This window comes from Prionailurus viverrinus, chromosome D3 (genome assembly GCF_022837055.1).
Source record: "Prionailurus viverrinus isolate Anna chromosome D3, UM_Priviv_1.0, whole genome shotgun sequence".
Taxonomy (NCBI): domain Eukaryota; kingdom Metazoa; phylum Chordata; class Mammalia; order Carnivora; family Felidae; genus Prionailurus; species Prionailurus viverrinus.
Genome location: NC_062572.1, coordinates 16,474,885 through 16,492,023, shown reverse-complemented (window position 1 = coordinate 16,492,023; position 17,139 = coordinate 16,474,885). Strand labels below are relative to the sequence as shown.

At 42.2% G+C, this 17,139-nt stretch overlaps 1 protein-coding gene across 3 annotated transcripts in view; it reads right to left on the bottom strand.

Annotated features, from left to right (window-relative positions):
• Positions 1-17,139, bottom strand: part of BICDL1 (BICD family like cargo adaptor 1) — a 105,289-nt gene that overhangs the window by 22,713 nt on the left and 65,437 nt on the right. For all 3 annotated transcript variants that reach the window (XM_047827680.1, XM_047827679.1, XM_047827681.1), the window contains exons 3-4: positions 3,141-3,257; positions 112-258 (exon numbers count right to left, since the gene is read on the bottom strand). In XM_047827680.1, coding sequence (XP_047683636.1) covers positions 112-258; positions 3,141-3,257 — 264 coding nt within the window. The remainder of the gene's footprint in view (positions 1-111; positions 259-3,140; positions 3,258-17,139) is intronic.

Below are 17,139 nucleotides of genomic sequence, written 5' to 3'. Positions count from 1 at the left end.
TCTCCTGAACCCCGCAGTGGCACTGGCCTCCCAGCTTTCCTTCTGGCTGGGCAGCTAAGTGCCCCTTTCACCTGGCCCTAGTTCTACAGGACAGCTTCTCTGCCTCAGTACCTGGAGGTCTTTGTCATGGCCTTGCCTCTCCAGGATCAGCACCCGGTCCTGTAGCTCCTCCACAGTCCCCTGGAGCAGGTCGTTTTCCTCTAAGGTGGCACTGAGACGATGCTCTAGCTCCCGTTTCCGATCCGACAGCATTTTGATCTGAAAGGGTGGAGAGTCACAGGGTGGTGTGCAGTTACACCCAGGCTGATGAGTAGGAAAGGAGGAACTAGCCCCAAACATGAAGGCCTATGTCTCTCCAAGTGCTCTGCCCAGGGGCCTGGTGCCCCCATCTTTGAGAGAACAGCTGTGAACTCCCAAGATGAAGAGAAAACTCCTCCCTTCTAGAAACGTGTCTGGGAAGGGGTGGGAGATGAACTTTGGGGAAGCTGGAATGTGGGATGCCAGGAAGAGGAAGGGAAGGGTCAGTGTTCTGGAAATTCCACAGATAAGACAGAGAAGGGCTCCACCTTGCCTGCCCATGACTTTACCTCAACCCCACAATTTCTGGGGGAGTGGAGCCTAACCCATGGTTCCATTCTTCCTTCTCAAGTCATAAGCACAAGAAAATGCCCGAGACAGCCCAGTGAGCTGCTGTATTCTCATACTTCACAGCTCTCTTCTGTACTTCCCCCCACAGCTAACAGACCTGGCTCTAGAGGTCGCAGCTCAGACCTGGTGCCCCAAATTAATGGGGGAGTTGGTGGGGTACAGAAGGCAAAGCACTGCCTGCATCAGTCTGTGTCCTGGAAAGGAGCAGGACACAACACAAATGAGTAACTGATTTTACTCAAAGTGTCGTTTTGCCTGAGCAAGTAAATTGTGACTAGAAGCAATTTCGCTCCTCTTATTAAACAGACTGGTATGTTTGTACACTGTGTATCTAGCCAGCCTCAAGAGATATAAATCTGCTTTCAGGAAGGTCTGTCTAGTCTCTTCAATGTCAGTAAGAAAATAAAGGATAAGAGGAAAGAGATGCCAAGTCTTCTGGCCTCAAGGTGTGTAGGCTCAGTAGGTGTGCTGGGGCTCCACAAGGCCAACAATGCTTCACCCCGAGAACACTGCCCAGGCTAACGGGCTACGGAAGCCTTCCCAAGTTGTGCAGGGCCCCCTGGCTCCTCCTATTTATCAGGTCCCTGCTGGATTGATCTCTCAACCAGCTTCTTGCTCCCAACATGGTTAAGATGTTCTCGGTGCTCTCCAGTTTGGCCTGGAGAACAATCTATTAAGAGAACCAACCTCCTACCCTTTCCTGGGGAGATTTGAAAATGAATGTCTGATGCGTCTGAGGTTCTCTGAAATCCACCTTTCCTTCTGCTTTTTGTCTATTCTCTGTCTCCACACTAGAATTCTGTTCGTAGGGTACAGATCTTCCCTGGCCACCAATCAATCAGATAAGATGCTGTCCTGGGGAAATGAAGTATGTGGCCTTTGTCCAGAGAGATCAGGTATCTAGCCAAACAAAGACATACTGTCTCTCAAGTGTGCACCTGGGTAAGGGACCAAAAGGAACAGGTCCTTTTTGTGAATGGGGCCACTATTCCCCACACTGAAGCACATTACCCACATGAAGGGAATTCTTACTCTAGGTGATTTTCATTTAAATACCCTCCAACCTTTACATTTTCCTTCCATGGATAATCTTTGTTTCTCAAGTTCCAGTCAGTGAAATAATGAGGTAATACAGTTGTGATATACAATCCTGGCCCCTTAAAAAAAAAAAACAAAACTTTAGAAGTTCAGAGCTACATGAAATAATGTACTTGGACAATTTCATAGGCTGCCTTTTTAAAGTAGCAGTGGTACTGCATGAAGGCATCGATATTAGATGACAACTCCCTCACCCCACCCTATGCACTGAACTTGTGACCAAATCTGCCAGTTAACGTTCCTGGGAATGACCCTGAGTCACAAGGGTCTTGAAATAGTGAGCAGAGGCGAGAGGAAAACAGGCAACTTGAAGGAGTCAGAGCTTGGCAAAGGCGGTGGGACAGAAAGTCATGCACACAAGTGGTCACACACAGGCATGCCGAACCCCGCCGGAACAAGCTACTTACTTCAAGAACCTGCTGCTCAATACCAGTAGTATTTCCAAGGGGAAGGAGAAAGGAAGGGAATGATAGGCAGGAGAAAAGAGAAGATATTGACAGACTTTAGGAAAAACATCTTCAGGTCATTTCCAAAGCAGGGGAGCAGCCACCTGGGCTTCTCTGCGCCTGACCACACCGACGGATTCCTTAACCACAGCGGGGGTGCACATTCATCTGGCCCTAGACCCTTAGACTGTCTCCTCAAGTGTACCTTAGCCAAAGGGTTGCTGTCCAGACAACTCACTTAGGGCCCCTCAAGATCAGACTAGGTGGATGCCGCCCTGGGGAAGAGCCCCTGTTTGGGCTGCTGATACAACTTCCCTCTTCTCCCCTCCCACAATCGGGTTCTCACAGAGTTGTCCTCTAAGTGCTACTTTTTCTTTCCCTCTGGCCCACTCAGGGCCATAGACCCTGACTGCCATGCTCTGGCCTCTCATACACTTTTAACAACATTACTTGATTCTAAGTACCACACGAGGTGCTTTCCATGTATTAACTCATCAAACACAACAGTCCTATGAAGTAGCTACTTTATGACCCTCATAGGTGAGAATTACAATAGGTCCCAATAAGGTGGACTGAACTGGACCTACATGGAATAGAGAAAGGGAAAATCCTCTTCCCCATCCTCTATTTAGGATTGGCAAGGATGTTTGTGGACGGATTAATATGTTCAGTAAAAGCGGGTCATTTGTGATTTCAACACACTCAGCAGTGACTCTGAGCAACCTTATTCTTCCAGACAACAGGCAACCCAGTGCAACATGAATCAAGTGTTCCCCATTTAGTTTCTTACAGATACATCTCTAGAGACTTTTAAATATTTTTAGAGACTGTAGACAAAACAAAGTTTTATTTCCCAGTTCAGGGGCTCCTTATCCACCAGATCCAGTACAGCGCCTCTAACGAGAAAAGCACTTCCATCTCCAAGCAGTGCCACACAGGCGGACTCACCTCAGCCTGAAGGCTTTCAAGCCTGATGATGTGCTGGTTAGTTGAGGAGTTTTTCTCCCGAAAGTCTTCTCTGAGGGCATGGACTTGCATGGAGAGCTGTCTCTCAACTTCTGAGGCCTGCAAGCAGAAGAGACCTTCAGGGTAGATTCAGAGGCTGTGCAAAGGAAATCTGTTAAGATCTCGGTCTTTCCTTTCCCAAGCATCTCTTTACAACTTCTTACTCTAGAAGGAGTATAGGATGAAATGCGGGTCCATGTAGTCCCTAGTACCCAAACAAGACAAACATCCATGTCTACTTCCACTACGGGGGGAGTTTATCTTGGTAAAGACCACTTTGCCTGTCAGGGGAAACAGGCCTAAGAAACAGCAAGGTCTCAAATGTTAAGTACCATCATTATCACTCTGTACACAACAGAAGTTCAGCAAACATCTACTAAATAGAGAAAAAGTCTCTGTTTTACGTGCAAGAATAAGGCAGATAGATATACCTACTACCTTAGAAATTCCTTTATTTCTCTCATCCATTTCCTCAGTAAGGCCCAAGTGAATCATCTCTGTCTACATTTCTCATTTCCATTCAACATAGGCACTATTTGAAGTTCCCTGTCACATGTTAAGATTTTTTTTTTTAAGATTTTATTTTTAAGTAATCTCTACACCCAATGTGGTGCTCGAACTCACAACCCTGACATCACGAGTTGCATTATCCACCAACTGAGCCAGCCAAGCACCCCAATGTCTGTTAAGATTTTTGCCATTCTTTCCTCAAGGACATCTTTGGCAACTTTTTTTTTTTTAAGTTTATTTATTTTGAGAGCGAGCGAGCACAAGTGGGGGAGGGGCAGAGGGGGGAGGAGGGGAGAGAGAGGGGGCAGAGAGAGGGGGGAGACAGAGACAGAGACAGAGAGAGACAGGGAGGGAGGGAGGGAGGGAGGGGAGACAGAGAGAGAGAGAAAATATGAATCCCAAGCAGGCTCCAAGCTGCAAGCACAGAGCTCCACATGGGGCTTGAACTCACAAACCGTGAGATCATGACCTGAGCCAAAATCAAGAGTCAGACACTTAACCAACTGAGTCACCCAGGCATCCCCATCTTTTGCAACTTTTAATTCTCCAGGGGAGTGCTGGCTGAGACGCTTAGTTCCAACCCTAATCCACTTATTTTCTAATGCTCAAACACAGCAGGACACCAACGACATTTAGTGTGTCAGCACCTTCTCTTGAACATGCAGGAGAGTGTTTTGAAAGAATGCTCCCTTGATAAGACTTGAACTCTGGTCTTTTTCTTGGGAGTCCAGCCTAGCTCCCAGTGAGGGGAGCCCTGAACACTGCCTGGTAGAGAGAAGAACCACGGGACAGGTTAAATAACTGCCTCAGTGCTTTTCTGAGGCCAGATGGGGTCAGTAGGCTTAATGAGTTCTTGGGAATGATCACCATGTGTTGAAATGGTTAGGAAAGGCTTCTGGAGGAAGTGGGATGACTTCGTAGGCTAGCTGTTCAGTGAGGCTCTCATATTAATAGATACATGTTCAATAGTTATTTTCATCTTCAAGGGCTGTATAAGCAATTGTCCATCTTAGGTTTGGTCCCATAGATTCAACTATTGCTCCCTTAGACTAGAGAGCCATTTAAGGATCTCAGCCTATAGTTCTTTTTTTTTTTTTTTTAATTTTTTTTTTTCAAACGTTTTTTATTTATTTTTGGGACAGAGAGAGACAGAGCAGGAACGGGGGAGGGGCAGAGAGAGAGGGAGACACAGAATCAGAAACAGGCTCCAGGCTCTGAGCCATCAGCCCAGAGCCCGACGCGGGGCTCGAACTCACGGACTGCAAGATCGTGACCTGGCTGAAGTCGGACGCTTAACCGACTGCGCCACCCAGGCGCCCCTATAGTTCTAATTTTTAAACAACAATTACAAAACACACCAACTAAAAGCAAACCATCTCGTTTTATTTATTCTAAATTTAATTTTGGACACCACCAGCTTGTTGTAGTTTCTTAATCACTCAGAAACACAATGTTAGACATCCTTGCTTAAAAATAACATTAGTAGGGGGCACCTGGGTGGCTTAGTTGGTTGAGGGTCCGACTTCGGCTAAGGTCATGATCTCGCAGTTTGTGAGTTTAAGCCCCATGTCAGGCTCTGTGCTGACAGCTCACAGCCTGGAGCCCACTTCGGATTCTGTGTCTCCCTCTCTCTCTGCCCTCCCCTGCTAACGCTCTCTTTCAATAATAAATAAACATTAAAAATTTTTTTAACAAAAAATAACATTAGTAATATGTACTGAGAAATTATGATGTGCCAAGAACTGTGCTAAATGCTTTCAATGCATTATCTCAATTGTCACAGCCAAAGGAGTGGTTATCCAGCTCAATTTACTAACGAGGGAACAGACTCAGGGAAATGAAAGAACTTGCCAAACTCTCAGTAAGTGACAAGATCAGAATGGTAAATGTGGGGCTGTCTTGTCCCCAAATGAGGACTTGGATGCAAGCACACCCTGTCTTGCTGCACTTCACTTCATTACAGACACTGTGTTCTTCACAAATGGGAGGTTTGTGGCAACCTGCATTGAGCAAGTCTACCAGTGCCATTCTGCCAACAACATTTGCTCACTTCCTGTCTCACGTGTGAGAATTTTGGTAATTCTCTTGATGTATTTCAAACTTTTTCAGTATTGCTGTATTTGCTATGGCGATCTATGACCAGCGATCCTGGATGGTACTGTGGTAACTGTTTTGAGGTGCCATGAAATGTGCCCATTTGAGAGGACAAACTTAATAAATGTCGAGTGTGTTCTGACTGCCCCACCGATTGGCTGTTCCCCCGTCTCTCTCCCTCTCCTCGGGCTTCCCTATTCCCGGAGATACAACTATATTGACATTAGGTCAGTTAATAACCTTACAGTGGCCTCTAAGTGTTCAAGTAAAAGGAAGAGCTGCACATCTCTCACTTTAAATCAAAAGCTGGAAATGATTAAGCGTAGTCAGGAAGGCACATCAAAAGCTGAACAAGGCCAAAAACTAGGCCTCTTGCACCAACCATCAGCCAAGGGGTGGATTCAGAGGAAGAGATCTTGAAGGAAATGACAAGTGCTACTCCAGTGAACACACGAACGATAAGGAAAGAAACAGCCTTATTGCTGATCTGGAGAAAGTTTCAGCGGTCTGGATGGCAGAACAAACCTGGCACAACACTCCCTTAAGCCAAAGCGAATCCAGAGCAAGGCCCGAACTGTCTTCAGTTCCGTGAAGGCTGAGAGAGGCGAGGAAGCCGCAGAAGAAACGTGTGGCACTAGCAGAGGTTGGTTCACGGGGCTTAAGGAAAGAAGCCATCTCCATAACACAGAAGTGCAGGGTGAAGCGGCAGGTGCTCGTGTAGAAGCTGCAGCAAGTTATCCAGAAGATCTAGCTCAGGTCATTCATGAAGGTGGCTACACTAAACCGCAGATGTTCAGTCCAGGTGGAAGCGCCGGTCGGGGGAAGATGCCGTGTAGGGCTTTGGTCGCCAGAGAGGAGAAGTCAATACCTGACCTCAAAGCTTCAAGGGACAGGCTGACTCCCTTGTTAGGAGCTAGTGCAGCTGGTGTCTTTGAGTGGAAGCCACTGCTCATTTACTGTTCTGAAAATCCGAGGGTCCCTAAGAGTTATGCTAAGCCTACTCTGCCCGTGCTCTGCAGATGGAACAACAGAGCCTGGATGACAGCACATCTGTTTACAACATGGTTTGTTGAATATCTTAAGCCAGCTGTGGAGACCCACTGCTCAGAAAAAAAAGATCCCTTTCAAAACATTAGTGCTCACTGGCAGTGCACCTGGTCACCCAAGAGCTCTGATGGCGTGGAGATGTACGACGAGATGAATGCTGTTTTCATAACGTCCACTCTGCAGCCCGTGGACCAAGGAGTCATTTCCACATTCAGGTCTTATTATTGAAGAAATACATCTGGCTAGATGAGCTGCCGTAGACAGTGAGTCGTCTGACGGATCTGGGCCAAGTCAACTGGAAACCTTCACCATTCTAGAGAACACTGAGAACGTTCCTGATTCACGGGAGAGGTCAAGATAGTGACGTTAACAGGAGTGTGGGAAAAGTGGATTCCAACCTTCATGGAGGAGTGGGGAGGGTTCTAGACTCGAGTGGGGGAAGGAGCTGCAGATGGGGTGGAGACAGCGGGTGAGCTGGGATTGGAAGTGGGGCCTGAAGATGGGACTGAATTGCTAGAAACTCGTGGTAAATTTGAACAGAGGAGGAGTTGCTTCTCATGGAAAGAGAGTGGCTCCTGGAGATGGAATCTGCTCCTGGTGAAGATGCCGTGAAGACTGCTGACATGACAACGAAGCGCTCAGAACGTTCTGTACACTTAAGTGAGAAAGCAGCGGTGGGGTTTGGGAGCACGGACTCCAATTCTGAAAGAGGTTCCACTGTGGCTAAAATGCTATCAAGCAGCATCACCTGCTGCAGAGAAACTGCTCATGAAAGGGAGAGTCAACTGATGTGGCACACGATGTGTTGTCTTATTTTAAGAAATTGCCACAGCCATGCCAACCTTCAGCGACCCCCACCCCGATCAGTCAGCAGCCACCACCATCGAGGCAAGACCCTCCCCCAGCAAAGATGACCTGCCGGAAGCTCAGATGATGGTTCATGTGTGGTTTTTTTTTTTTTTTTGCAATAAAGCACTTTTAAACTGAGATATGTAAGGTTGTTTTAGACATAATGCGATTGTACACTTAATAGAGTACAGTGTAGTGTAAACAGAACTTTTTTTTTTTTTTGACAGTGGGTGAGCTGGAGAGATGTGCAGAGGGAGAGAGAGAGAGAGAGAGAGGGAGGGAGGGAGGGAGGGAGGGAGGGAGGGAGGGAGGGAGGAAGAGAGAAACAGAGAGAGAAAGAGAGAGAGAGATCCTTAAGCATGCTCCACTCTCAGCACAGAGCCTGACGTGGGGTTGCTCCCACAATCCTGGAATCATGACCTGAGCCAAAATCAAGAGTCGGACGGTTAACCAACCAAGGCACCCTTGTGTAAACACAACTTTTATGTGTACTGGAAAACCAGAAAATTTATTTTACTCGTTTTATTGTGATGTCTGTTTTATTGTGGTGGTCTGGAATCAAACTTCACAATATCTTCAAGCTATGCCTGGATATAAATTTTAGATACGGAGTGAGTTTCATCTGCCTGCATCACATATCTGAATGAAGACAGTATTCATTAATGAGGCAGTACAGCAGATGTCTATATCCACGCCATTAACATGTAACAGCAAAAACTTATGAGAACCCAATATCATAAAATGTATTACATGGGTAAATGTTTGCCTTTACAGGCATTGAACTTCATGTTGTTCAGAAAAACAGGTTCCTATTAAACATTAAAATGAAAGACTTGGGGGTGCCTGACTGGCTCAGTCAGAAGAACATGTGACTCTTGATCCTGGGGTCATGGGTTGAGCCCCATGTTGGGTATAGAGAGAATAAACTTTGGGGTGCCTGGCTGGCTCAGTCAGTGGAGCATGAGACTTGATTCTCAGGATCATGAGTTCAAGCCCCACATTGGGCATGGAGCCTACTTAAAGAAGAAAGAATTTAAAAAAATAAAATGAAAGCCTTGAACCACATAAACCTTCATTTTATTAAAATTCAAATTTTTCACTTGAAGGAATTGTTAAGATGTTTGTTTCTGTGTTTCCTCTAGCTTGGTAGTAAAGTTATGCTTTGTGGAATTTAAAGAGGATGCTCTGTGTTATAAAATGAAACATATCTTGCTAGGAGAACTGACTTTCTAATAAGAAAACATAAACCATTCATTCTCCAAATAATGCATTAAGTGCCAATGACACATTCAAGGTCTAGCAGGAGAGAGATTAAAATAATTAGTAAAATACACCTCAAACTAGTTGAAACCTAAAATGAGAGACCAAGAAAACAAAATGCTTTTATTTGAATATTTGCAAACATGAGTACCACTCCACTTATGCCTCAGGTTTTATTTTGCTTACATTTCATTGGGCTTTTTGAGGTTTGAATTGTATTCATCAGGAGATTATCAGCTATTATCTTCTTTCCCATTCACTCCACCCTTTATGGAATTGCAGTTTATATTACAGAGGATATGCTAACCTAGCTCTTCTATTTTCCATCTCTTTGCATCTGTGTACTATATAAATGCCTTCTGACTAGTTGTACAGATTAGTCTTCTGATTTAGTAATTTGCTCTTCACTTGTCTCGTGTGTTCTTAAACCCTGTTCATGACATTTATAAGAAATTGCAAGGCTTTTTTTCCAAAGTGGGTTTTGCCATATTATACTCCTACCAACAGTGTATGAGAATTCTAGTTTTTCCACTTTTTTGGCATTTTGTATTGTCAGTCTTTTTAATTATAGCCTTCTTAACAATGTGTAAAGTTGTCTCATTGTGATTTCAATTTACATTTCCCTGGTGACCAGTGATGTTGGGCACTTTTTCATGTGTTTATTGGCCATTCATAGGTCTTCCTCTGTGACGTGTCTATTCAATTTTTTGCCTACTTAAAAACTTAGATTGTCTTTTTATTATTGAGTTAGAGGTTTTTATATACTGTGGATAGAAGTCCTTTTTCAGATGTAAGTGCTGCAAATACTTTTCTCCCAATCTGGACCTTACACATTTATTTTTTAAATAATGTCTTCTAATGCTTAGAAGTCTTCAATTTTGATATTGCCCATTGGTTTTTAATTTCAGCTAGTATTTTTTTATTCCTAGACATCTTAGTTCTTAATCTTTTATGTATCTAAACATAACACAGTTGCCTTATAATTTGTATCTGATAATTCTAGGATCTGAAGTCTTTGTGAATCTGTTTCTGCTGTTGTTCTTGCTGATTCTTGCTCATGAGTCCTAGTTTTCATGGCTATGTTTTGTTTTGTTTTTCTTTTACTATAATCTGATTGTTTTTATTAGAAAATTGTTTGTGGATATAATTTGAACTTTGGATGGAGATACCATCCTCCAGAGATTATTTATTTTCTTTTGCCACATGTCTAGGGGCACTACCAATCTGGCATTTTTTTTTTTAAATAATGTTAGACAAACAGAGAAGTTAGAAAAACAATATAGAAATTCTCATATACCCTTCATCCAGCTTCCCTTAATGTCGACATCTTATGTAACCATAGTACAGTACCTAGTACAGTACAGATTAACATTGAGACAATAATGTTCACTAATCTACGTACCTACTGGGATTTTACCAGTTTTCCCACCAATGTTCTTTCTCTGGCCCAGGATCCAGTTCAGGCTCTCATCTTAAAATTTAGTTGTCATGGTGTTTTGTTCCTTTGTTGCTGTTGTTGTTGAGTCTTCTCCAGTCTCTGACAATTTTCAGTCTGTCTTTGTTTTTCTTGAACTCGATACATATGAAGAGTACTGATGAATTGTTTTATAAAAAGTCCCTCAATTTGCATCGTCTGATGTTGTGTCATGATCAGCTGAGGTTGTGCACTCTTCCAGCGACAGCACAGAAGTGTGGTTGTGTCCTTCTCGGTGTATCCTGCACGTGGGGTTTTATGGGTTTTTTTACTGGTGATACTAACTTCTATCACTTGTTCAAGGTAGTGTCTGCCTGGCTTCCCCACTGTGAGGTTACTACCCATAATCAATCAATCTTATGGGGAGATGACTTCTGTTTCTCATCAGATTGTACTTGATAGCTGCAGCGTTCACCCTCTGGTTCTTGCCTGCAGTGCTCATTACTGTGATGTTCTCCTGATGGTGATCTTCTGTCGTCGTTTCCTCTACATTTATTTATTGTAATTCTTCTGTAAGGGAGAGCTGCCCTTTTCCCTCTGTCTATTTATTCATTTATTTATCAGTGTGAATTCATGAGTATTTCACTTATTCTATGTGTTATAATCCATCACTGTCATTGTTTTATTGATCAGATGGTCCTAGCCTTCACCATGAGGAGCTCCTTAACATCTAAGTCTGTTCAATATGCCTCCATCATTTTTTGAGCATTTCCTTTATTTCTGGCATCTCAGGATGTTCTAGGCTCATCTTGTATTTATCCTGCCCCAATCCTGGAGCCAGCCATCTCTCCAAGGGGCTTTGGTTCATTTATTAAAGACTGGCATTCAGAAATGAAGATCTAAACAGTAAGTGTGCACTAGGATGTTGTTACTCTAGGGCCCTCCCAGAAGACAGGTGTAGGAAATGAGGGAAACACACTAACACTATGTTGCTTGCCTAATGATGATTTTCATTAACAGACATCCATCATTATTTATCTATTTGTAAAAAAATATTAGTAAGTTCATACTGATATCTCTGATTCCAGTCCAACACCACAGAATTCATTCTATCCTTCTTTCCTTATTTGTACCTTGTTTTTCTGCAAAAGAAAAACCTGGTTCTCATTATACATCATATATTTACTTATTTGTTCAGTTCTATTAAACACATACAGTAGTGTCAGAATCACTGACCCGTACCTCTGTGAGAATCAAAAAAAATTTTTGAGAGAGAAAGAGCAAGTGGAAGAAAGAAAGAGGGAGAGAGGGAATCTTAAGCAGGCTCTGTGCCCAGAACAGAGCCCAATGTAGGGCTAAATCTCACAATTATAAGACCTTGACCTGAGCTGAAATCAAGAGTCAGATGCAAAACCAACAGAGCCACTCTGGCACCCCAAGAAACAGATTTATTAACTACAGTGCAGTATCTGTGTATATGCCTTTTCTCTTAAACCTTACAGTGTACAGTCAAAATACTGTTTTCCCCGGGGCACCTGGGTGGCTCAGTTTGTTGTTTCTGATTCTTGATCTTGGCACAGGTCATGATCTCACCATTCGTGAGCTCGAGTCCTGTGTCAGGCTCTGTGCTAATGATAGTGTGGAGCCTGCTTGGGATTATCTGTCTCCCTTTCTCCCTGCCCCTCCCCTGCTTGTGCTTCCTCTCTTTCTCTCTCAAAATAAATAAACTTAAAAAAAAATACTGTTTTCCAGTTACTTAGGTTAGTTCCTTTCTTCTCCACCCCCTTCCTTGTAGTCATGTTATTCATTAGTGGCATAGTTAGGTTTATTTCTTACTGATCGTTTTCCACTGGTTGGTTGTAATAATTTGCTTATGTGAAACATTAGCATAGATCTGTCACTATTTTTGTTAGCCCTGATGCTTTGAAGCATCTTTCCTATTTTACCCACTATTTTCAATTGTTTCCAGTATGAGGGTCAGGCTACATAAGCCTCATTACTAGAAATGAAGGCTTTTCTTTGTAAAGGTAGTAGTGAAAGTCTTACTGTCTTCATACATTAAGGGAAATATAAATACATGACAAATTTTACTTCTGAGTTTTATTTTTGAAAGCCTTTGGGAGAAATTGGCATATGGAAGCCTAGTGAGAACAAGAAGACAATTTTACATTTTTCACATTTATTTATAATTCATCTAGTAGATGGCTATTGCTATTATTATCATAAATAACCAAGAGTGGAAGAAAAAAAGTCTTATCATGTTACATGTTGTCAGTAGGCTCATGGCACCACCCGTTAATGAATATGAATGTTTTTAACAGTAAAATCTAGAAAATAAGAAAATACAGACCTCTGGTTAATTGGATTTTTCAGTTAATCAAAGGCTAATAAGCATATTCATCTCCCTATCTGACATAGTAAGTTTGTCTATTCCATTTCTACTCAGTGCTTCTTACCCACCACACCAGTGACATGTATTCATTCTAATTGTGAAATATGAGGAAATCCCAGCTGCCTAACCATAAGGAGTGGTAAAGAAAATTATAACACATCTACTAGATAGAACATGCAGTCATTTAAGTTGATAATTGAGAAGAATCATAATAACACGGAAGTGTTTTTGATACAATGCTAAGTACAAACAGTATGATCATAACTAATTGTACGCAGACACATGTAGAAAGATTAGGGGAACAAACCAAATGCGAACAATATTTTTAAAATTCAGAAGTAAGGTTCTGTTACATTTAAAGTGAAAAACTAATTATTTTAAAAATAGTGTGCTAAAGCAATGGTTTTCAACCACAGCAAAGTACAAATGGTTTTAAATAATTTGCCCCTTGTTTTAAATGAGAATACATTCAAGCTTGTTGCTCTAATGTCCCTGTCAACCTTAGTATGCATTTCTGAGATGGAGCAAAGGGGGATAGGAAGAGGGTGCTATATGTTGAGGCTAGTAGGAGTCTGCAGACCTGGGTAGGAATCCCATTCCAGCACTTACTGCTACCTTGGGAAATGTCTTACCCTTGATATCCTCATCTGTCAGTGAGGAAAGTCAGAGTAACTGCTTCTTCCTGTTATAAGGATTAAATGAGATAATAAATGTGAAAGGCTCAGAACAGGATGGTAAAGCACAGTAGATGCTTGATATGTGAAATGCTGCCATAGGCGCTATCATTCTCATTGCTACCCCCAAGGTGTTTCAAGCAGATGGCCATTATCATGCCCTGGCGGAAAAAGCATTGAAAATTTCTCTCTTTAAGTAAAACTCAATAAATCAGGCAGAGTATTAAAATAGTAGATCTTTCCTACTATAATTTCTAAGCTGACTGGTTTATTTTTTTTCCTTTTAACAGTTAAATGGTTGCTTCTGTGTTATTAATGCAATTTCTTTTCCATTTAACAAGAAAGTATATAGTTAACAGTTCTGCTTTGGCCAGTTTAAACAAATTTAATCTAAATGTTCTAGTTTGGGGAAATGTTCCTATGTTATTCCTCATGCCAATAAGAAGAGTAATCATGGAATAGCTCTGCTCAGTGGAGAGAAAGTAATGTGTCCTAGATGGTACTCTGACCAAATTAGGCTATTAGAGAGAAGTAATACACAGTGTCAGTTTGTTTTGCCAACTTGAGGATTAATTAATAATGACCCAAGCACTCTGTGCTTTTCAGCACTCTAATAGAACTAGAGTTATTTCTCAAACGTCTGGTTTTCTTTATCATCCAATCTGTATGCAATGAAAGTAAAAAAGATTTAATGTTTTGAGATAAGAATATTAGAATTAAGTATCTAAAGATGAAAATGTTTCATAATACCCAGTGGTGGCAAGTACTGAGAAGCAGGCATATTTGTACTGTTGATGGGGATATAAACTGGTGCAGTATTTTTAGGGGATAGTTTGGCAATACCTATCAAAGTGAATATGTGTATTCTTTTACCTAGCAATTCCACTTTTAGGAATTTATTCACTTAGAGGATATTCTCCCACAAGCACAAAGATGGATAGGCAAGGATGTTTTTGCAACAATGTTTATAATAGCAAAGAATTGGAATACTCTAAATGCTCATAAGCAGGGATTAAATAAATTATGTTATATTCACATAACCAAAGATAGTTTTTTTCATGTTTATTTATTTTGAGAGAGAGAGAGAGCACAAGCAGGGGAGGAGCAGTGAGGGGGGCGGAGAGAGAATTCCAAGCAGACTCCGCACTGTCCGCAGAGAACCAAACACTGGGCTCGATCTCATGAAACAAGAGATCATGACCTGAGCCAAAACCAAGAGTTGGATGCTTAACCAACTGAGCCACCCCGGTACCCCTAAATACAGATAATTGTTAAAAAGAATACAGTAGATCTACATATTGCTATGGAAAGATGTTAAGATATATGTATTGTTAAAGGCATGACTTTTTGTAATATTTTAGATATGAATAGAAATTTCTAGAAGGACTCCCTTGAAACCTCTGTAATGTGGATGATAGTAAAGATGTCACTGGGGAGGGACACTGATGACAAGGAGTAACTGGGGACTGTAACTCATTTCAGTCCTTTGGCTGTCAATCAAATCTTCTTTAATTATTTTTATTCTGAACCTTTGTTACTTACCATGGAAAAAAATTTTTATTTCAAAAACCAAAGAACAAATACCTGAACTAAAATCATACCATTTTTCTTACATTCACCTATGATTACAGATATCATACTTTGCCACAGTTTTGCCACAGCTGTTACTGGCTGCTGAATTAGGCACAGTAGCCAAAACTCATCATTTTAAAAGTCAACTGTGTTAAGTCCCTGCCATTTTCTACTATAAGACTGAATTGCCCTAATGTTACTCCACCACCACCACTACCAAAAAATGTCCTGAGGCCAGGACTGCTGCCCCAAAACTAGAAATAGGAGAATTTGGGGGTGCCTGGGTGACTCAGTCAGTTAAGTGCCCAACTTCGGCTCAGGTCATGATCTCGCGGTCTGTGAGTTCGAGCCCTGTGTCGGGCTCTGTGCTGACAGCTCAGAGCCTGGAGCCTGCTTTGGATTCTGTCTGTCTCTGTCTCTCTTTCTCTTTCTCTCTCTCTGCCCCGCCCCTACTCTTGTTGTGTCTCACTCTGTCTCTCAAAAATAAATAAATGTTAACAAAATTTTTTAAAAAGTAGGAAAATTTGTATCTCCAAGAAGGGTATGGCTCCTGAATATTTACTGGCTATTGAATAGCTTTGAAAGGCCACCAGGAGAGAACTGAAAGACGTGGCTGCCAAATATTTGTTTCTCTGTATTTTTTTAGCTTGACCCACCATCTCTGTGATGCTGGCCAAGTCAGTTAACAGGCTGTTCACAGTGCAAACCCCAGAAGTGGACTGTGCACATGATAGTGCCCTATAACATACACATTGTGTTCTTAGTAGTACCTCATTTTAAAGACAAATAAACAAAAAACACTGATCCTTGAATATTTTACTGTTTCCCACTACTGTCCTGAATTTGTAGCCATGTAATATTTCTTTCCTTTCATTATTTCCCTGAACTTCAGTGATTTAGTTCAATCTCATAAAGTCCTGAATTAGAAATAGGGAGGGGGGGCACCTGGGTGGCTCAGTTGGTTAAAGTTCATGGGTTCGAGCCCTACTTTGGGCTCCACGCTGACAGCACAGAGCCTGATTGGGATTCTCTCTCTCCTTCTCTGCCCCTCCCCCACTTGTTCGTGTTCTCTCTCTCTCTCTCTCTCTCTCTCTCACAATATAAATAAATAAACTTAAAAAAAAGGAGGGGGGAAGGGGCATTCCATTAGCCCTGCCCTTTTTGTGGTATTTTGTAAAAGAAGAATAGGCCTGTAATTTGAGAAAATAAGACTCCGATTAAATGACTCCTGTAACCTGCATACATATATGTGGTAGGATAGGAACTCTAACCATGATCATTCGGCTCAGCTTTTTTTCTTTCCATTATACCATCCGTCCTCTCAGGAGCAGAGCAGGTACCTTCAGAGAGATCCCTGTCATCCTGGCTAACTCTGCTACGTGAGGAATTCCAAAGACGGTCTGAAATTCATTATGGAGCTAAGACAGACTTTGCAGACTTCCTCATACTTTGATCAGAAAGGATCTAGGGGTGCCTGGGTGGCTCAGTCAGTTAAGTGTCTAAATCTTGGTTTCGGCTCAGATCATGATCTCACGACTCATGGGTTCGAGCCCCACATCAGGCTGTGCACTGACAGTGCGAAGCCTGGTTGGTATTCTCTCTCTCTCCCTCTCTCTCTGTCCCTTATAAGTGCTCACAGTCACTCCCCCTCCCTCCCTCTCTCTCAAAATAAATAAATAAACTTAAAAAAAAAGAAAGTATCTAGAACATGAGTTATGTACTTAATAAACTTAAGAGATTATTATTTAATTTATATGCAGAAATAGCTAATACTCATTCTGTTAGGTCTAAAGATCTGAGCCAGAGTCTGTCTTTGAAGAAAAAGAGAATAATTTACTTTGAGAGGTGCATTAGCTCCTTGCAAATGGTGGTAGATTTGTCACTAGATAGTAGTAGTAGTAGGTAGGAGATTTGAGTGATGCATTCTCTCCATCACCGTAACAGGCGCGACTGGCTACCTGGCTAGAGGCGGTATGTCGTGGCAGGTATGTCGTGGAAGAGCAGAGGACTGGGAAGCCAAAGACCAGGGCAGTGCCACTTTGTCTCGGCCTCCAGCTCCGTGTCTGCAAAACAAGGCCAGTGATTCCTGCTTCTTAGGGCTTTCAGAGAGTCAAATGAGAGATGTAGGTT